This window comes from Drosophila subpulchrella, chromosome 2L (genome assembly GCF_014743375.2).
Source record: "Drosophila subpulchrella strain 33 F10 #4 breed RU33 chromosome 2L, RU_Dsub_v1.1 Primary Assembly, whole genome shotgun sequence".
Taxonomy (NCBI): domain Eukaryota; kingdom Metazoa; phylum Arthropoda; class Insecta; order Diptera; family Drosophilidae; genus Drosophila; species Drosophila subpulchrella.
This window is the reverse complement of record NC_050610.1, coordinates 20,591,297-20,613,486: the sequence shown is the minus strand read 5'-3', so window position 1 is coordinate 20,613,486 and position 22,190 is coordinate 20,591,297. Positions and strand designations below refer to the sequence as shown.

The following is a 22,190-nucleotide window of genomic DNA, read 5'->3' as shown; positions in this document are numbered from 1 at the left end:
CTCCTACACAGCAGCTCCAAAGTATCAGCAACCGAAACAGCGGCACCCAGCAGCGGGCATATATGATAATATCCCCATAGTTCAAGCGGAAGAGGTTGGTTCGGGACTTGATTTCGCTGTATCCAGTTCCATCGACCACATGGCAGCCAGTACATATAGTTGCTTTATATGATATGTGTGTGGCATATGTTGCTCGAGTGTCTTCTAATCACTTGGAGTGCCATTCATTTGAATTGTGGCAGCATCCAGGCTTGGAATTCAATTTAATTAGGGTTTTGAAATTTACGAGGGAGTGCCATTTTTGGTTTGGCCAATGCAGCCATACCAACTTAATTGAAGAATAATGTCTTAAAACCAACTTAATTTTGAGTATTGCATAATTAAAGTTTTTGTTTTTTCTAATTTCTAGGTCTGTATTGAAGTCTTGTGAATTGTTAGGGGTTTACTAAGCGTGGCTAAGAATGTGGCTAAGAATCATCATATAAACTATTTTTACTAAATACTAATTTTTACTAATTTATATTTAAGATCCTGGAAAACAGTAAATTGAATTTGATCTTTATTAAGTTCAAAGCTTAAATATTAATATTTTTGTTGCCGGAAATGAGAGAATTTTAAAATAAAATGTTTGATAACAAGAGCGTAGATAAGAGTTTATGCCTATATTGACTTTCTTGTGATTTTTTTAAAGATTTACTGGGAGCGTCAAAAAATATAAGTACCTACATTTGGCTTTTATCAAGATCTTAGATAAAATATGGCTTTGATTCACTATATAAACAATTTTTACTAATTACATAGTAATTATATATATATTCTAGAAAGCAGTAAATTTGATTTCGTCTTCATTATGTTCATAGTTCAAATATTGCAAATATTGATATATACGATCATAAAAATTGTACCATTTTAAAGGAAATATTAAATTTCTAAATTAGTTTAGCCAAAATTGGTTGGGATATCAAGGGATAAACATTTTTCAGGCCTAGCAACATTATTTCGCATTGCTTGGCCTGACCTTCAATTGGCTTACAGGGAAGTGTTTTTGCTTCTCTTTTTGCTTGGTGATTAGCTCCACCCCAAAAGATTTTTACAACTTGCAATTAAACATAACTTGGGTCCAGGCCCGCCGCCTTGGCCACATCGCCAACATCTTTAGGCGTCCCCGTTCGATCAGCTTGTTTCTGTCTGTCTTCTCTATTTATGGCGCTAACATTACTCAGACGCATGTCGTTGCTATTTGTTTTCTTTATTTATTTTTTTTGTATTTGCTGGCCGTACTTGAAGCCGAGCGGAGACAAGCAATTACAAAAACAGAAACCTTGGCTTTGGCATTTAAGTTTAACTTTGAGTTTAACTTGGACGTGGCAACCGCAGCCTTTTGCCGGCGGCTGCTCTTTTGGCATTGCGTGTTGCGCAGGCGCACAAACTATGTATTTGCTGGGCCGTTCCATCAATTTTTTCAGTCTTTTACTTCGATTTTTGTGGCTGTTATTTTTCCACCGCCGGCTGCTAATGTTGGCCCCTTCAATTTGCCATTTTTATTTTGTTTTTATTGAAAATAATCGCCAAGTGAGTGAACGCTTAACTGGCTGACTGAACAACTGCTTGATTGAACGAATGACTGCGCCATCCATCCTATTTTTGCTTAGGATCTTCAGTAGTCTTTTATAATTTATGGTCTTTTGAAAATTTTAAGCAAATTGGTAATTCTGCTAGTGAGCCTTGAAGGCCTTTTTAGGCTAATGAAGGTTTAGGAAGCCAGAGAGTTATGTGCTTATCGAAATCAATAGGCAGACGGTAGAATTGATCATATCGCGTGTTGTAAACGCAAAATCATTTAAATAAATCAAGCAATATAATCAACAATGAGAAAACAACTTAGCGCGGCTAGACGGCAATCACTTATTTTTGCCACACTGTTGTGCTCAATTGCATATTTCATCTTTGGGGAGACAGACGAGCAACCAGTTTTATGATTCAGCCCAGGGTCCGCCGACCCTCCATTCTTGCTTAATTTATGCTGAGCTTCATTTACTCGTTTCCAGCATAAAACTAATTAAAAAGCCTTGGCGCTGGGTTATTAAAATTAAACAAAAACCACATGTTCGTTTATTGTCATTAAAAAGTTGATAAATTGTCTTTACTCGGATTATGCGTCATGTGCTTACAAGAAACAAAAATCACAAAGTTAAGAGTTATATGAGGGGATTCATTAATCTTTACGACTTACTGAGGTCATAGTCACTAGGAAATTATCAAAACTACTCACTTTACAACTCTTTCCTGAGAGCAGGTTCCACAAAGTATGGATAACTTTACATAAATGTAATAAACAATTTCTCATCATCGGAATTTGATGTAATTTTTTCGCACAGATGATGAACTTATTAAGTATGCTTAGCATCCAATTACGTTTATATGGCCCAACTCGTTAAAAAGTTAATTCACAGTTTCGATTAAAAAATGCTTAAAGCACCTGCAAGCCCCGTGACTTCTCGAAAGACTATTAAACTCTACGAATTACTTTCTGGAAAATACTTGAGTCTCACAGCCTTATCTTTCTCTTACCCCGTTCCCCGAGACCAGGGTAATTTGATTTATTGAAGATCTTACTCCGGCCGCCATGCTGAGTACATCAAAGTCATGTTAAACATATGGCGTACTTAACGACCAAGTCCCAGGATGTGGAAAGATGAAGAAGGGGCAGAGACCAGCTAGTTTTGGTCGTAAAGATAAGCACACCAAAATGGTCTTAAAGTGGCTGTGTTTAGAGAGGTCTTAATGAGGCTGAAAAACGAACACACAAATTGTCACATTTCCCGGCCAGAGGAGGGAGATCAGAACGGCGAGTCTGAGAGTCACTCAGGATCCCACCACGATAAAGCCAGCCACACCAGGGGCCACTTAGGCCAGAAATGTAACATCATCGGGCCAGCCTGGCTGGCTATAGAAATTCAAACTTGCAGATGCATTGATAGATTAGGCCGCACTCTTGGCCAGTATCAGATGCAATATTCCGTTCCCATCCGTGACAGGCGTTGCGAGACTATCGATTACCGCCGAGATGGGCGCATTCCTCATACTCGGCGGCTGCGTTCGTGGAAAACTATTTTTAAATAACTATGTGCTCCCTAAATGGATACTCATTGGTCTCCCGAAGGCCTCTCTCTACTCTAAACTTTACTGGCCCTGGCAAGTAAAAATAGCCCCGCTGTAATGAGATGAAAAAAGAGGATAGAGCTACTATAAAATGCCCGGTCAATACGACACACTTCCATTTTTAAGCAAAAAAGTACACAGAGCAGAACAATGTGTAAGATGTAAAGGTTATTTTGATGAAATTTAGTATTAATTCTGGCGTATTTCTTTGATACGTTACTGATAATAATTATAATTTAAGCCGCTTTTTGTTCTGTTTTCTATGTCCGAGAGTTTTAAATATAGTTGTCTTAGAGAATTGTTAGCGAGAGGAAATCTAATGAATCCATTCCTTAATATTAAATTTACATTATTTAATGGTAAAAATATAAAATGCTATACTGTACTATACAAATATTCTATTGATTCTCAGGTTTCGAGTTGTTTCTGTCTACCTCCGTTAAATAAAACCAAGATACAGATCAGAAATATGTTTAGCTTATAGAGAATATAAGATATACAAAAGAAAGAACGAATATGAAATACCCGTTAAATGAGACTCTTTTATATTTTCCTTCAAAGAAAAATATGTTTTAAAGGTTCAACTGTTGCTATAAGGATGGAGATACTTATCCAAAATATTTATTAAATACCGATAAATAAAGACACAATTCCATATTCCTGCTAAAAAAATTTTTCCAGGCCAAATATTACCTATATTATACAGACGTAGTTCCTGATCAAAAATGTATATAGCTTATAGGGTCAGAAATCCGCTGTTCTCCACGATTATCATATTCGCACAGCCTCGTAAAGGGTCCAAAGCCTTAGGCCATCCACTGGACGGGTCACTTTCGGGACTGTCATTAATGGCGCCGCTTGTTTGGCCCACAGACCGAAAAAACAGCCAACTACTATGTACAGCTAGCCAAAGACACAAAACTCGTTTTGCGTTCTTTTTGCTGGATTCCTCTTCGGCGTTTTGTGGTCCACGCCTTTTGGGTGGTGACTATGAAATTGAACAGAGCCGCCGTTTGCGAACTGGCCGTTCTTTTTCCCAGTTGGCCAGGCCAAGGAGGAAGTTCCAATGCAATTATCCGGAGGCAACGCCCGCCGTTCTGGGCAGCATGATTTCAAGGTTCGTTGCTGATAGGCCAGAGATGGCATAGAGATTCTTGCTGTGGGAAACGGCTGTTCGCCAAGAGAGAGATTCGAAATCTCTGAAGCACCTGAGTTTGAGATCATTGTCATCGAGTTGTTTGTGTTGTTGATAGCTCAGCTTAAGCATTTGAGGCATTTTGTAGGCCTCTGACACCTTAACAAAATTCAAAAAGTGATATCCAGCCGATAAAGAGGCCGATTAAATGCCCACTCTAAAGCTGCGAATTGGTCTGCCCTCGAAGCGAACGATGGGCAGCCTGTGGATCTGCGGGGCACTGGCCTCCATCTCCGGGATGGCCTACATGCGCTGGCGGCAGGAGGATCAAGTGCGTCAGTCGGAGTTCTACCAGTTGGCCATCCAGCAGCTACGCCAGCACAGCGGAGCCGTGGGTCTGCTGGGGGAGCCCATTAAGGAGTCGGGCTTTAGTGTGTCCAACGAGAAGAACCGCTGCGATGCGGACAAGGCACAGCTGCAGGTGAGCGTTCAGGGTTCCAAGGACAGGGGCACCGTCTACTTCTGGGCCACGAACAACCAGAAACAGGGCTGGCTCATAGATCGTCTAGAGCTCGAGACGAAGCAGCATCCAAACACTCGTTTCCTGCTCAAGAAGCCCCAGAACTACGCCCTTCTCAGTAATGAAGGTGATCCGGATCCTCCGGGTGCCACCGATTCCACAGAGGAATCCCAGCAGCCGCAGGAGTCACTCGATCCACAGGAGCAGGCGGAGAACGAGGAGCAGGAGCAGGATGCGCAACGTCCGCCCAGTATTCAGAACAATCCTCCACAACAACTGCGCCAGCGACAGGGTCAGGAGCCAGTGCCATACGTTCATACAGCGGAGGGCTGAAGAATGCAGTGATTTATTAGGGAAATCGGTCCAATCGGCAACCAGCATATATTTTCAAGAGTGGAATCTCCTCAAATAATCCGTATTTAATGGTTATTTGGGAGTTAAAGGTCTCATTGCTTTCAAATGTTAAAATTAATTATTAGGCAACACAATTATTGAACTGAAATATCCAATTTAAAAACAATATAATTTGTATAAATAAAAACCATGTATTAAAATTAAAGTATTTGCTTTTTCGATAAGTATTTTGTATTAAATGAAACCTACATGAAAAACCTAAACCTACATGAAAATTTTAAGAGTGTATACCTTCAAAGAATCCGTATTTAATGGTTTTTTGAAAAGTAATGTTGGCATTGCTTTGAATTGTTAAAATTAAATATAAGTTCTTGAAAATTTTGAATCCGAAAAAAGGTAATACAATTATTAATCTAATTTTTCGAAATTAACAACAAAATGAATTTAAGCGATGCATCTTAATTGCAGTATTTGCTTGCTTTCTTAATGTTCATTAGATCTTTTGTATTATATGAAAATATTTTACAATATCTCAATTAAACAATACATCAAATTGGCAAGGGTAACATATCATTTAGCTAAAATTACTATGGTATGCGTTTATATACAATATCATTTCGACAAAAGGCACCATTTAAATTTAAAAAGTAAAATAGATTACAATGGCTGCGTTCTAGAGCACCGAAGAGGAGACATTTTAATTTACTTGAAATCATTTTAATACATCCTCTGGCATTCGCAAGAATGTCAACAATGACATTGTGGTTTCAGCTTCTGTCTGTTTGGCAAAGGTTTCGAGTAAAATAAAATGAATTTGATTTCATGTAGATATTTGCAGTTTATTTTTAGTACTTTGCTTGGCGTTGTTAGAAAAGTATAGCATCATGTTATTTAAGAATGATATGCATTAAAAAAACAAATGACAGACATTTATTTATGGGTAGACCATGAAAACATTCAGAGCACAACGCTGAAACGATTAGGGGGCTTGGGATCTGTGTGGGTCATATATATAGTAGTATACATATGAAATGCAGGCATGCGTTAAAACTAAGCAAAGTCAATGGTTTAAATTGAATTCATATTGTATTATATCTAGCTAGCAATGTTCTTAGTTGGGATACTTCCGTTGGGAGCAATCCAACCTATGTTGTCCGGGTTGCTATCGCTTCATTTGGGGCGTTATCTGGGTGCGTGGTAATTAAATTCGTGATTTTTGTAGTTTCTTTTTATAGCCAGTTTCCCGCCTTTATTTACTTTTTTTTTGTGGAAATGTTCACCTTCCTTGTTGAGATGTTATTAAAAAGATAATCGCAATCTTAGACATTTTATTTGCCTCTTTTTCCTTCTTTATTTCGTGGAAATTAAATGAGGGAAAAAAGGGGGTGCAGGGTATGGGTTGCCACTTCTTGTTACCTTGAAAGTTCAACAAGCCAAGACAAGGAAGCAACAACAACAATAAGACGGCACTAAAGTCAGAAGCAATTAAGCGTGCGCAGAAAAACACAAAAACTTGAATCTCAGAGGTCAGGGAGGTGGTGACCAGTAGTCCGGAGATGGGCAGCTTTTGTTTGCACAATTAAATTTGGCTCGAGAAAAAAGGGGAAATATTCATATCTCTATAAGGTCGTTGGTACCCTTTGTTTGCTCAGACATTAAGCATTTATTGCGGCAAATTGAATGAGAACGATTTATTATTACGATTTAGTATTGAAGCTATTGTTTTACCAGTGAGCTAGTCATTCAGTCAGTTATATAACCATTATGAAAAATGAATTTCTATGCAGTAGTAAGGAAAAGGAAAACGAAAAAACATAGGTCAGTAAAAATAACAAACAAATATTGTTAGCAAAATATTTATTTTATATAATTTTTGTTACTACTGAAATCCATATTCTGCTCTTGACTTGCAAAATTCCTTTAAATTTAACCCACATATATTCTAAGTCACGAAGTGGTTATTATAGGTACAACGAACTCAGTTCACAATAGGTACTTTTTAAAAATATTTGTACACATATTTATTATCTTAAATACCAATACCTTGGTTGTATTCTGTATATTTTTAAAAAACTGCTCATATCAATATTTTGTTCTTGACTTGCGAAACTCCTTTTAATTTCAACCAAACATATTGGAAGTCACGAAGTGGTGATTATAGGTACAACGAACTCTTTTCACAATACTTTTGAGATATTTGCCTTTATCTGTCGTGAAGACTGTGTACTGCATATTTGTGCAATTCTGGTAACTCCCCAAATCAATAATTTGTTCTTGATTTGTGAAACAACACTCCTTTTAACTTGTACCGCAAATGTTAAAGTCACGAAGCGGTGATTTTAGGTACAACGAACTCGGTTCGCAATACATTTGGAATATTTCCCTTTATCTGTCGTGAACCTTGATAAATATATATGTTTATTTATTATCTTAACTTCAAAACTCTTGATTATTTGCTTTCTTTCACTCAACGGCAGAAAAACCAATTGAATTTACATGGGGTGTGCTTGAAAAAGAAAACAGTGAAGAGTAAACCGAAAGTCATTTCCAGAGAAATCTGTGCAAATGAAGTAAAGGTGTCAAGAACTTTATTGACAAGCAGGCCTCTAACTGCCAGGCATTGAACAAAAAAAGAATCATAAAAACGAATAGAGCGACCCAAGATCCCAAGAAGACCCGTGTAGGAAGCAAAAATGACAGTCGAAACCAAACAAACTTAAAACGTGACAAACAGTCAGACGACAAAAAAGGAAAATAGTTTTTTTTTTTTTGCAACCGTCAAATGAGCTACGTGAAAGTTTTCCACAACCGGCAGTTCGTCTCATTTTAATCCAGTTTAACATCGTTGGGTTTTCGCGACTGGTCATAAAAATCGACCTGACCAATCATCACTTATTGAGTTCAAAGTCATATGAACCGCACCACATGCAATGCAATTGTGAATGCTACTGGTGAATGCCATTTTCACACAAAACTAGTTAAACATGTGGGCAGTAAAGTAAGCGATAGGTCGACATACTTTCGGAAGCCACTGTCATTGGCAAGTAAATAGAGCGACAGCAACCACGCAAATAAGGCTTATAAGGTAAGCCACCTGGGCGTAAATAAAAAAATTTTAAAGTCGCAGTTTTTAAATTAAACAATTGAAAAAATTACTATATTATTGGACCAATAAGTATACCCCCACCTATATATATATAGGGATATAGTTTGTTCAATAATAAAAAGATTGTTAATAATATACTAAAACATATGTATTGGCTATATAGATAGGTGCATTTAAATCAATTGCGGGTCCAAGTGACCAGTAAACTATTACAATTTAAACAAAATATCCATTGTTATATAACCTAAGCCAGATTATTCGAAAGCCGGTGGACCATGTCTCCACATTTATACTCTTCCACTTTACGTTTACGGCCCAGAAACTCATTTGCAGCTGACACTAACGGCGATGGCAGTCAGCCAGTTGCAAAAAGCAACTAGGCGAAATGGTCAGAGTGGGGTGGTTGGTAACAATTGCCAGCCATGGTCAATATCAGCGGCAGTCTTCGGGCCAATTCCAGAGAGCCGGCAAAATGTGAATGGAGAAAACAAACGGGGAAAACGTGTGACACAAAATATCACTCTCATTTGGCGATGATGTTCATGATAATCGTGGATGCAGCTGAGTTAGGAAAAAACAGTGGGGGAAAACCAATTGCATTTATGTGTGGATAGTGACAAATGTCAACGGCACACGCTAATTAAGGTTAATGAAAACGACAAGCCGATGCTCGCAAAAAATAAAGCATGACAACGAACCGACGGCGGTGATTAACGAGGACAGCCAACTAAATTGGTATACGGTGGAAGCAAAGCATTATGCTTAACGGCTGGATAATGCAAATATTAGTATTCCTTGCCTGAGCCAGTTAAATTAGCATAGAGCTTTTGTTTTTCCGATAGCGCCAAAACTTTTTCAGCACGTACTACATCTTTCATAACGCCCCTGTTCCCCAGATATAAATTAAAGACGTGCCCCATTTCAGAATTTCATAAACAGACACAATAAACAATGCTTTCTTTAGAAGTCACTTCCCACGATAGAACTATTTTATAACCAGAAGCAGATATAAACAATTAATTCCATTTTTAGAGCTGGACGAAAACATATTTTTGTTGGCCAGAACCAATAGGTTGGAACCGATAGTAAAATAATAAACACTTACCTATTTTATTTTGCTAATTGCTGAAATAGAAAAAGAAAATTTAATTAGTAAATTAGGTTTTAAAAACTTAAAAGTAAAGTAGGGTAAATTATTCTTCCTTGCAGTAGGGTCCAAATATTTATTTTGTCACATTTTAATTACAGTTTGTAAACCCTCTGTATATCCCTAAAAGTAGTTTGGTTAAAAACAATTAAAACACCCAGAACGAAACGCAACCAATTGTTTTTTGGGTTAGCTACACAACTTTTTCGAGAAGGGCCTCAGGCAATCTACGAAACGCAGACGAAACGTTGGGGCTCACTCTAAAATGCAATTCAGCTGCATTTGGTCTATTTAAAAATTAATGCTCTGCAGGGGAAAACAAAGAAAAATGCATGAAGAGTTAGGCAAAGAGTGGAACGCCTTTCTGCACTTTTCCCAACGCTCCTCATCCAGCAACTCATCCTCTGCCCTGAGGACTTGGTACAACCAAGACATCCTGCCCCAAGTTAGTTACCCGTTAGCAGGTGTGTGCTTCAGGAAAATGGAAACAAAGGAACTGTATAGTTTTTGTGCAACTACAGAGGTTTCCAGATTATGTAGTTTTTGCTTAAAGTTTCAGCTTTAGCAATAAAAAAGTCAGAATACGATTCCTTACCCACTCATATAAACATTGGGATCATAAGAAGTATCATAACTATATCCCCTATTTATTGCAATCTGACTTTATTTGTTCAAATATAAAACATAAAAGTTATCAAAAACAACCATACTTTACCCATGTACCCTTGTGCAACAAACTCATTTATTCAAGCAGTAAGAGTGTTTTCTTATAAACCCCTCGACTTAGCCGCCAGACTCCTTACGCCCCCATTTGAACCCATAGAAAAGCTGATCCAAGCTCAGCAGTTGTTGTTCGCCACTTGACTTTTCAAGTGATTATGGGACATTATGAGAAGGGGTGTGGCAAAATAGTGCGGATGTAGCCCTAACTCACCAAACAAAGCGATTTATCGGGTGGTTCTATGGACATTGACCCAGGTCTTGTAGCCAAGTCAAGAGCAAAATGGTTGAGTTTGTAAACAAAGATGGGTGGGTAAATAGATCCTGACTTTTACAGAGCATTTGTAGAAAATTTTTAAGGATGTTAAGAAATGTTTTTCTTCAATAACTTTCTAGAACAGTTTGAAACAAAATAAAACAAAGCAATGTTTTGGTAGAAATAACATTGTGTTTTGCCATTCCGCAAATAACTGTCAGTGTGTAAAACTTTTGTGAGTTATTCACAGCTGCAGTAACTCAGAGGATTTGGGTATGAAACTCGCGCAACCGTGCACTCACATAACTCTTTCCCAGCCACCCAAAGGACAAATGTCAAAATTCCATGTGGCAAACAACAAAAACAGTCGTCAAACAACCACTTGCAAAATCAAATAAACGCGAATTTCCATTGGCAAACTCATACCTTATTCAAAACTCGTATAGCACAATAACAGGAAAAAACATTTAAAAACAAAAAAGAAATAGGAAAATCAACAACATTTTCTGTACAACGAGAAAATATGAAATTCAATTGTAAAAACACTAATCCGAATTCTATAAAATATATAAAAGAATAAATTATTCTGTATCGTTTGAGCTCTTCTATAGAATTTGTATATGATCTGCAAATTTGAATTTCGAAAATAGAGAAACAGAATTTGTTAAGTAAAATTTATCAATTGATGTTTCGCCACATCACAATGTTGAGTTTGGGATAACAATTTCAGCAAACATACTTTCTAAAAATATTTGGTGACTATAAAACACGAACAGAATAGCACAATCTGCCATTGATACAATAAATATTTGGCAAAACACAAGGTGCCTTCGCAGGGTCAGCCAGCAAGGGAGAATTAAGGATTCGCATTGGGGGTTCTAGGAATGGGGACACAGCCTCAGCCTCAGCCTCAGCCAAGTGTTGTGGCCGGAAGGCAATATCCGAGTTCAGGTAAATGTGGCGCTCGAGCAAACGCCGCGCACAATGCAAAATTTATTAGTTTTGGCAAGGGATAAGGCAAAAAGCAAAGCGAAAAACCCGATATTGTATACCCTAACTTTAAAGATTTAAACCAACTATGATACTTTAAAAGGAATATAATAAATGAATGAGGTTTTGTGTATTTTACTTGGGAACTCTTAAAACACTTTCTAAAATTCAGGAACCTACATTTTTCTTACGACCTATATGATTAGGACTTTTTAAAAATATAGTATGTCTTGATTCAGAACCAATTTTTATTTAACTGAGAGAGGGAAATGTATCTTTCCTTATACAAAATGTGAATTGATTTTCGTGACCTTTTTGCCCTAAGAGACATTTTGTTAGCGTATCCAAATTCAACCGTACAGCACTTGCAACTGGATAGCGACAGTGCGGCGACTGAGCTCGGTAGAACCAACAACTGCAGGCAAGTTGCTCTCAATTGTGTTTTGCCTACTTTTTAGGGTCTCTGTACTTGCAGCCGTATATGTATCTGTATCTGTTGCGGTATCGGGTTTTCTGAATAGTTCCTGGCACGGCTTCAACCAACAATAAAAAGCGAGCTGCCCAGGTTTGTGCTCTAATAGTCGAATATTGTGCAACTGCACCTAGTATACACATTGTAATCAAGTTCAGCTAAGATCTAGACGGCATTTCCTACTTCTACAACGGTGGATCTTTAAATAGTCGGCAATAAAGCACAGACACATAGTTACAGGTAAGCTAAAAATTGCATCTATTTTTTACAGTTTTCACAGCTATTTAGCGGAAATTAAAAACTAAAGTGTGCATTTCTTTGGCTCTTCGAAATACTTTAGGGGATATATGTATAAAATCTTCGGAATTATGATAGAATCCTAGATAATGGGATAAGTTCTTAATAAACACTTTTTTTATTTTGAAACACTTTTATTGATTTATTTTTGGGTTTCGTTTCAAGTATACTTACACTTATATAAAGAACTATCGAATAACCAAAACAAACCAATAACACTTCCATTGTGCTATCTTATGCTACTATAAACTAAAAAAATTTAAGAATGAACCCTTCCAATAGGCAAAATAAAAGTTTTATTAGATTACCCTCAAATGACCATAGACTAACAAATCAAACATTACCGTGATGTACATACATCGTATTTGTCATTTGTCTGATGCTCGTAATTTTAATTAGCAGGGCCAATAAATTGTGGGTTCCCCAGAGATGCTTTCACTTGCCTAATGGAATACAGAACGACTATATAAATAGGGGAAGTCAAATATATATATATTTCGCCAGCCAGTCCCAAACAAACATGTTTACTCGAGCAGGGGCACAGGCTAGGGAAATAAAAATGAAATGGGATTGTCGAATGATATTGGATAGTGAAATTGAGTCTCTGGTCGGGAGCTAATTAACATTTCTACGTTTTATAAACTTTTTTAATGGAAAACCCTTCTAAAAAAACACCACCCACTGGGAAACTCAAAACGAGAAGTCTCAGTCTGCTGAAGCGGAAGTGTCTACTAAGTAGGACGCTTTAACAAGTGCACTTAAAATTGCATTCAAGATTAATTGAATTTCCAGCAGCGCAGTATGCAGACATAATTAGCTTCTATTAAATTTCGGGAGAAGGAGTGAGTAACCTTATAGACATCATTATTGTAAATTGTGAAGCATAGTCCATTCCAATTATCTTTCTAATTTTGTTTTTGGTAATTGCACTTAAGGAAAGTTCAAGAACCCGCAGTAACAAAGTGTATTGCATTGTCTTTTCTAAATTAAAACATTTATATTACTAAGAGCAGATTTATTTTCCGAGCAGATTTTAAAAAAGTCTCCCTTTTATTCTTTAAGCAGACAACATATTAGTAAGTGCGTCAGTTTATTTCAGATAAGACTTCACAATCTTAGTTGTAAAACCCAGTATGTCATACATTGCGTTTCTGCTGAAAGAAAATTGAAAATAGCTACCAACTTGTTAGATAAGGTATCTCCAAAATAGGACAAATCAGAATTGTGTTTTGACATTTCGTTAGAAACAAATGTCTGTAAAGTGGCAAGATAAGAGCCAAATTTTGAGTTGCAAATACCTATAAGCCCAATTACTTTTTAATCCTTAGAGCGCTTAATAGTTATCTAGATTAAATGGCACTTGAAAGCAATTCCCAGTAAGCATTATCAATACTTTTTACGAGATTGCCGTTAGCCTACCTTATCAATTATTGAAACAAAGCTAAGCAGAAGGTCAATACCATGGTGGATCATTCGACTTTCAAAGTCGCAGTTGATTTTTATCGGTATATATGAATGCCTGTCGTAGCTAGAATTTAGTTGAAGAGGGGGTTTATAATGAAAATTATATGCAGCATTCCTTGCAACACAATGTTTCCCTAAATACGCACATTATCTAAGCGCTCATGTTTCCTAAAAAATAAAAAGAGTGATAATTTAAAAAAAAACCTTTAACAGTTTGTTTAAAATCCCCATTTCTGCCACATAGAGTAAGCGAATGGAAAGTGGTCAAAATTGATAGCAAGTATCTTTAAAGGTTGGCATCACTCAAAAGATTAGATTAAGAAGTTTTGGAAGTCTGAGCTAGCCAATTAATTATTATAACAACCGTGCAGAACGAAAACCATCAACGTCTGGTCTTCTTTATCTGTTTACTTATCAAATCATTTTAAGCAGCCCTTGAAGAGCGTATATTAAATACCACGAGTTAAGTGAATGAATACCAAGAATTGAGTTGTATAAATTACTTTAAGAACCAACAAACAAAATATTTACTTAAGACATTTAAATGAGGGTATTTAGAACATTTTTAAGGGTGATGTACATTCTTAAAAATCAGGTCAGCCTTGACAAGTTTTAAAGAAATATTTCCGAGACTGACTGACAGAACATACACGCAATATACATATATAGAAAACTCGTGAGTTGAAAGCAAATAATTTACTTCCAGATCAGTAAGCTCGCTGGAAAATAACTGCGAGTTTCAATTATATTTAGCACTTCATATGCAAATGAAATGGATTGAAAAATATCTCACACGCATTTGTGCCTGGGGCGGCAATCAGTCAAAAGACAAAACAGCCACTTACAGTTTGCCCAAAAGCGGGAGGCCTTTTAAATATGACAGTCGTGACCAAGCTTGAGGCATAAAAAGCCAGTCTCTTCCCAACGACTTAAGTACCTGATGGGGCTAACAGGATTTAAATTTACTTCTCTTCATATATGACTCATTTTCATCTTAATGTCTTGGAGTTTGAGACGAAAATTAAACTTAAATATGAAGGTCAAAAACCTTTTCAAAAGATCCGCCTTTTAAAAGTAATCCCCTCGTATCTGAAAGCGTAGATTTTGAAATGCATCTTTGTCTTTTGAGCTTTGCACCGAAACAAAATAGATCACACAAGCTTTCCCAATAGCCGAAATTCCAGGAAACTGTTTCGGTTTAAGTCGAAAGGTTTTCCAATTACCTTAATAACATTACAAGATAAAGTGCGCGGCTTCTGTTTAAATAAGTACTATCGCAATCAATCTCGACAGCTTTCATCAAATTTTCAAGTCCATTGTGTAGACTCATCCGAAGCCCCCATCCCAAAGTGTAGTTTCACGATGGAGGCTGACTTTGGTATGGGAAGTCAGAAAGATGGTCTTAAACACGCAACCTTTGAGATAAGCTTGTCTAGCACTTAATTAGTATCATTTTACGTCACATTGGACATAGGAAAGATTATTAAGGGTCTGAAATGTGCGAAGTCTGCCGAAGATGAAGGGAATCATCATTATAATGATGTCGAAGTGGTATTGAAAAATGAGCATAGAGAACTTTCGCAGAGAAAAAAGTTTGAATACATGTGTCAAACATGAAATACGCAACAAAGAACGTCTCCTCAGCCTCAAAAATGTTGGGTCTTACAGATACAAATCCAGTACAAATATACAATACCATTTTTTAAGCAAACTTTTTCCCTCCCCTAATTCATGGCTGTCAATTTTTGTGCTAGGAAAGAAGAAAAAAAAACTGACGTTATCAAGAAAACACAATCGAGCGCACTTGAGTTCAATAAAAAACCCTGCCTAAGAAAATGTGGGTGCCGTAAACTTTTAAAGGCAATCGATTGGCTAGAAATCCAATTAAGGCCTTCAGACCTATATTGTGAATAATAAAAAGTAAATGGCATCCGCTCTGCTGATGAGCTGTAATGCGGCTGAAAATGGGTCTTTTCTCAATTATGATGAGCGGTTAACGGTTTGCGGGCTTTGAGGTTTACAAGGATTTACGTTTTAAATGAAAGTTAAGGTGGGAATTGAGGTAAAAGGTTGGCCAAGATACTATTAAGGCTTTATAGACAGGTCAAGATACTTAAAAGTAGAGTATAAAGAATCGCAATGGAATCCTTCATGCATTGTCAACTGCCCATTTATTTAGTTCATAACTTTTGCTGACCATATCGTTTATCCCAATCCCTTAAGCTTCCCCGAGGATCCTTTGAAGCGTTGAATACCCGCCAAATCGGGGCCGAAATAAAAATGACTATTTTACTTTTACCACGGAAACTCGGTTGGCCGTAATCCACTCGCCTTTGCACTGCCCCTCCCTGGAACTAAATTGATTTATGATGTCTGCCACACTCTCTCTCGTCCTCTGGAGCCCTGAAAGTTATGCAACAGCAGACTCTGTGTGCCACAGAATGTTTTACCATTTTGTTTACCGAAAACTCCGTTTATTGCGAACCGCCCAGAGTGGGCGTGGCGTTGAGTGGGTGTCAACTGCCACTGGGCGTGAAAATTCCCCCGAAACTATGCCACTTTCCCATTCTTCCCCACATTTTCCCTCACTCTGGCCATACTCCTTTTTATTAACAATCATAATTCATATTTATTAATGTGCTCAATTTGTTTTTAATGATATTACTGGGCCTGTGCAAGGATCGATTGTCCACACCCAGTACCGTCATTATTTTTTTTCGCTTGTTAACTGCGCCACCGGGTGTTCGACGAGCTGGTCCTAATGGATGAATTCTACCGAGGTGGCACATTGATTTACCGACTGGATGCTTCGATGGACGAGTTCGGGGACCATTTATCCAGGGGAAGAGCCAGGTGAATTCCATTAGTTTCGGCTTTTGATAGTTTATTATTCAGAACGATGTTGATAAATGCACTTTGGCTCAAAGCATTGAATCTGAATGTTTTGTACCTATGCGATAAATTCTGTTTGAAATATTTAGTTTATAAATTGTACATTTCCTATACTTAGTATAAAATAAATCAGGAAAACATAAATAGTTCCATAGGCAACCGATTTTAATGGATTGGGAAAGAAAAAGGTTCAAGAAGAATGTCACAAAAAATGAAATGGAAAGAATGATAAGAACTAAACATTTAGGTATAGAAGTCAACCGACAGAGATAAATGAAACATCTTAAATTGCAAGCTACAAAAAATTTAAGTTCTAAATTTAAAATGGACACTTATTTATTTATTTTTCAAAACATCACATCTTTAATGCGTCTCGCCGTACATGTGTACATTACGTTTTTCCCTGTAAAAGCGAGAAATAATGCAGAAAGTGAGAGCAGCAGCAGCCTCAATTTGCAGCATTTTGGTCAAGGACATTTTCATCTTTTATGCAACGCTAATCCTTTTAAGCAGCTTTTCGTTCTCTCCTGCTGAATAGTGAAAACTAGTCCCTCAGAGGCATACATTAAAAAGGAAACTAAAAAACAAGTGAATAACGCACTAAAGTACTCAGAAATTTTTAAAAAATATCCATGAAACGTAGTAATATTAATGAATCTCCCAAATTTTATGGGGGAACCATTTATTTTTGTTTAAAGAAAATCATTTTCAAGAAGCAAAGGCTAAAAAAAACTTTACTTAGAAAATATATTGTTTTTGTTTTTTAAATTCACAATAACCCTTAGCGCCTGGAAAAATTGTTTTAAGGTTCTTCTTGTGGGTTTTAATGAGTTCTCAAAAGCATAATAAAAACGACTGCGTAGCTTATGAAGGCAATTTGTCGGTACTTATGACGCTTCAGGAAACTTGAGTACGTTGGCATATTTTCCACAGAAAAGAGAACGCGACAACGGAAAAGGCTAGACAAAGGATTATTTTTCCTGCAAGTTAAATACTTAGCCACGTTAAACAAAAAATTTCGGTTGCTCAAAACGTAAAAAAGATCCATATATACTATGCTCTCTCCGAAAAAAAACAAAAATAATATTCAAGTATACGTTTAACAACAAAACAAGTAATAAATAGAACCAATTGACATCTTTTCCAAAACGTAGGTGAAAAGTAAAAATATATTTAGAAAATATCAATCAATTTAATTAGAACAGAATGAAGCTGTTCGTTGAATAATGTATTGTAGTTAGGGTTATAAAACTGCCCACTTTTTTGCATTGTGTCAGCAATAAGATTCCATTTTTCTGCTCAATCGATTTTCAATGAGGCTTAATAAACTGAAATGTTCTTAGTCCCCTTAGCTAAATAGATGGGCATATCACCAAGCCGAAGGTCTATTCGATCACCATTCATTCAGCCTCTTTTACCTCTCTACAACTATCGATTTAAAAAGCCGCAAGGGCTCTTGTCATTTTCCAATGCATTCGCCTGTGCGTGAGAAAAGGCTTTTAAGTAATCAACAAAGTAAGAAGGTAACTGAAAAGTATAATGCATTTTCCATTAATTCGTTTAAAAGGATGCTCAAGCCAAATCTAAACCAACTTAAGGCAGTGCGAAAATCCCATCAGAGGCTAGGAGAGGCTCACAGGATTGATTCTTTGCCAGCTTGGCTGGGGACAATAAGTGATGAAATTGGTTTCTTCTAAGGACTGCCAACGTTTTGGGGCCCCGCCCATGGCCCGTGTGCCATTGTGCTCACATGGACCTCTCGTCCTTGTCCTCAGACACGCACACACACATTCAACCACAAGTCCTAGGAGACACATACCATCAGAGGCCAAAGGACCAAGTCTATGTCAAGTTTGAGTGGCTGCCATACTCCATCGCCCATGGTCTATCCTCCTAGTTTTATCTCGCAACCTTATGCACTTGGAATAAATATTTCCTTTAAAACTTTTGGCACATTGAGTAAAGACTTAAAACTTGTTCCTTACTTTAATCAAAACAGGCCTAATTAACTAAAAATGTGGGACATCCATTATTCAAATTTAAGACAACATTTTAGGCTCAAAAAGGTTACAGTTTTTTCTCTGGGTACAAAGAAACTGACAGCATTGACGGCATTTGCCACTTGGAAGGCTGCCAAAAACTACACACAAACTGTGCCGGCTTGGCTAAAATAACTTATGGGGGTAGTGGCAAACGATTTTTAATTAAATTTCCTCCTTTCTTTACCCGAGTGCACCAATTTCGGAGACCTACTTGTATTGCAAAATTGAAGGTATAAAAAAATATTATTATATTAGTTAATATATATATCATGTGATATCCTTTTAATTGGACCCTGGACTGTGCATCAAAGGTTCAATTGAGTTTAAAAGAACCTAGTCAAAACAAAGAATAATAATGCCATAAACAACAACAGCAACTGTCTGGCTTTCATGAGCAACCCTTTTGCATAACAATTAGGCAACTCTGGCACTGCTAACCAATGATTTGTGCAAATGTCTTCGACGTCGCCTTCAAGTTTTCCATTTCTTTATCTGGCGCCCATTTTCTCTCATCGCTCGAACTTTATGCATTTGCATATTAATTACAACTAAACTTTTGTTGCCCGAGCTGCATAAACTGACGCTTAAGTATAATATTATGCAGAAATCGGTCAATACTCTTTAATGAAAATGTGTTACCTACATTTCGAACATTCTATTTTTCTGTATCTCTTTCTTATATTATTCCGCAGCTGGTATATAAAATATTTTACCAAGAAATGCCTATTTAGAAATTATTTTTTAACCTGCAAGGGTTTATTATATTCGACTACCGAATAGCTTGGAATATCGTGCCTTTTTATAAGCTTACTTTGATAATTGTAGAATTAAAGTTGAATATCAAGCTTGATGTCCTTGTGGGGTATATATCTGAAAAAATAAGAAAAACACTTCATTGAACATTTTTGAAAACCAATTGGAATTTCTACGTTCTTAAAATAATAACTAAGTTCAGTAAACAGTTTCTTAACTTTAAATAACCTTTTCAATAAATCATAAAATTCCGTTCACCAACAAATTCGGCATTAATTAAAATAGATTTGGTGGCCTCAGCTCTTATAACTCTAAAAGATATATATTTTTCAACGGACATGACTTTATATTTTTTAGAACCGTTCTGGAGAACAAACTCTTTTAAATAATAATAACTTTTATGCAACCTATAATTTTAACCAACACAAATTGTTTTGATAAGTGTTGCCAATTGCATTATTCCGTTAAAATGAAACGAACTATACCAAAGATCTTAAGAATATACATACCTACTACTCCATACCACTTAGTCATACGTTCTTTAAATTTATCACATTTATCATCACTATGGCTAATGGGCGTTATCCTGACCCTTAAACAGAAATGAATTGCCGAAAATCAAATTTGTATTTACAAACCATGCCAACATAGAAAATATTCCTATAGGTTGACCCCAAAAGGAGCGTTTGTTCCAACGCGTTACCCGGTAACTTTCGTAGTACCTCCATCTAGGGGTTAAGCCGCACAAGAACACATCTACAGCCCCTGAAAACAACCCACTTTCTTTTCTTTCCTTTCAATTCAATCAACCATTAAGCATAAGCCGCCGCCCAACGCATGTCATGCTGACGATGACATGCCCTCTGGCCGTGGAGAAAGGTGTCAGAACACCGCACAAGGGGCGCACCTGTCCCGCCCCAATCCCAGAACAGCCCCCCTGCCCCTCTCAGGTGAAACACCCCTGGCCATGCCCCTGACTGGCTGACTGACTGACGGTTTTGCGTGCCTAATTGTTAGAGGAAGTAGGAAAAACATTTTGTTGCCCTGCAGTTGTCATGACAAAGCGACGGCCCGAAAAATCCCCTTTTGAGTTAGATAGACCGGCAGGTAAAAGCAAAAGGTAAAGGCTAGTTGAGGGCATAAATGAAAATTATAAAATTGGAAAAGCACAAAGAAAATAGCAATCAAAAAACAAAAGTATACATTTGTTTACATTTTATTGCTAAGCCAGGAAACTGCTCTTCTGGAAAAATCAAAATGTGCTTAAGCATACAGAATGTTTTTATATTTATTTTATTAACTTTAAAATAAGATGCTATTTGTTAAAAGGCATTAAGTTGATAAACAAGCTTCTTTAAATTATATACTTTATTACAATTTTAAAACTTTGTATTATTATATAAACAAAATGCAAGGAATACAAGGAATAAAAAAGAAATAATAATAATAATAATATATTGTTATTTATTATAATAATATTATATTATATTTTTTTTAAATTATACGGTTTCAATATTAAAAAAAAACTTGTTGAGTGCTAAGTTGTTTTCTTTTATTAATCTCTTATTTTAGAAGTAAGAACCTACTCCTCTCTTTAAAAATCCGCACCTGACTTACGACGGTGGTAACCCAAAGTTAAACTTTTACAACTGACTGATTCCTAGGGTCTGGGGGGTCTAGGAAAGTGTAAAGCGCAAACGAAAACAAAATGCGCAAAAATGCTTATTTGCGGTTAGCCACAAGATGGTAAGCCAATACCAATAAGGAATTCAGGGGAAGGGTCAAGAGCTCGTTAATCCATGTGGACTACGAAATCTCAGACCTTTTCTAATTTACATTTGCCAGAAATGGATTACATTATGTTTTAATGTACTTAGTTGATGAACTTTACACAATTTGAGTGTATATAAATTTTAAAAACAAATGATTTTTAGCACATTTATTTAACACATTTTTGATACGATTTCACCCGAAAGAGGGGGAGTTAAAGCCGGAGCTCAGCGCTCCAAAAATCAATGGAAAAGCTGGGTCATTTGAAGCCGGTTTTTTTGTCAATCAGTTTTATAAATGTTGTTGCCCAAGATTTGTCGCTATGACAAACAAAATTAGTTGTAAATTCATGTAAGCTTTTTTGTTGCGTCAGTTGTTGGTGGGTGTCATGTAATATTCCAAAGATACCAATCTCAGTTTACGGATTTTGAGAGTCCAAAAGAAAAATCTACTTAAATAAATTAATTCATTAAAAATAAATTCAATTTTGTAACACGTTAATAAATAAAACACATTAATTTCTGAGAAATGATTTCGAATCTTTCGCTTAATTATTTGGTATTAAGTAAATGTAAATTCAACATTTCATATATTCCTAACAGCTATCTATACAAAGTAAAGCGTTTGTGCACTTCCGCCCTAACATAATGGGATAATTATTTCTTTCAAAGTTTATCTTAAAACTATAAATCTTTCCCAGCTTATCTGCGCCCTCGTGTCCAAGGTTCTACGTAATCCAACCACCGCATTGCGTTCGGTGCCCCACTCAGTCACCACGTCCCCACCCACATATCTTATCATCTTTCAACATTATGCGACACGGCATCTAACTTTCTGTCTGAAGAACAGAATTCTTTCATTTGAAGGACAGCTCTTACGTGCGATTCCGTACCTTTCTCTACAAATAATATCCATTACTGGGCAAAACATTTGTTCAGTGATCGTTTGATGAACCAGAAAATGCTCTAATAATACTAATGGAGTAAATAAGCGAGTGTTTATCAAATATAAATAGTTCATAATAGGGTGGAACACATGGAGCTACACTGCGTAAATATCCGGATAATTAGCAAATATTTTACTTATAAACAGCGGAATTACGTTAGGTGC

At 36.6% G+C, this 22,190-nt stretch overlaps 2 protein-coding genes across 6 annotated transcripts in view; one reads left to right on the top strand and one right to left on the bottom strand.

Annotated features, from left to right (window-relative positions):
- Positions 1 to 22,190, bottom strand: part of LOC119546888 (beta-1,4-glucuronyltransferase 1) — a 39,458-nt gene that overhangs the window by 14,554 nt on the left and 2,714 nt on the right. For all 5 annotated transcript variants that reach the window (XM_037853505.1, XM_037853509.1, XM_037853507.1 and 2 more), the window contains 2 exons: positions 19,369 to 19,427; positions 9,383 to 9,402 (listed from right to left, as the gene is read on the bottom strand). The gene's annotated coding sequence lies outside the window, so the exon portion shown is untranslated. The remainder of the gene's footprint in view (positions 1 to 9,382; positions 9,403 to 19,368; positions 19,428 to 22,190) is intronic.
- On the top strand, positions 4,398 to 5,385 carry LOC119546890. The gene has a single exon (XM_037853510.1). The coding sequence runs from the start codon at positions 4,506 to 4,508 to the stop codon at positions 5,148 to 5,150; it is 645 nt and encodes a 214-aa protein (XP_037709438.1). The 5' UTR covers positions 4,398 to 4,505; the 3' UTR covers positions 5,151 to 5,385.

Excerpts from the sequence above, each read along its gene's own strand:
- LOC119546890 (XM_037853510.1), top strand. The coding sequence starts at position 4,506 with ATGCCCACTCTAAAGCTGCGAATTGGTCTGCCCTCGAAGCGAACGATG.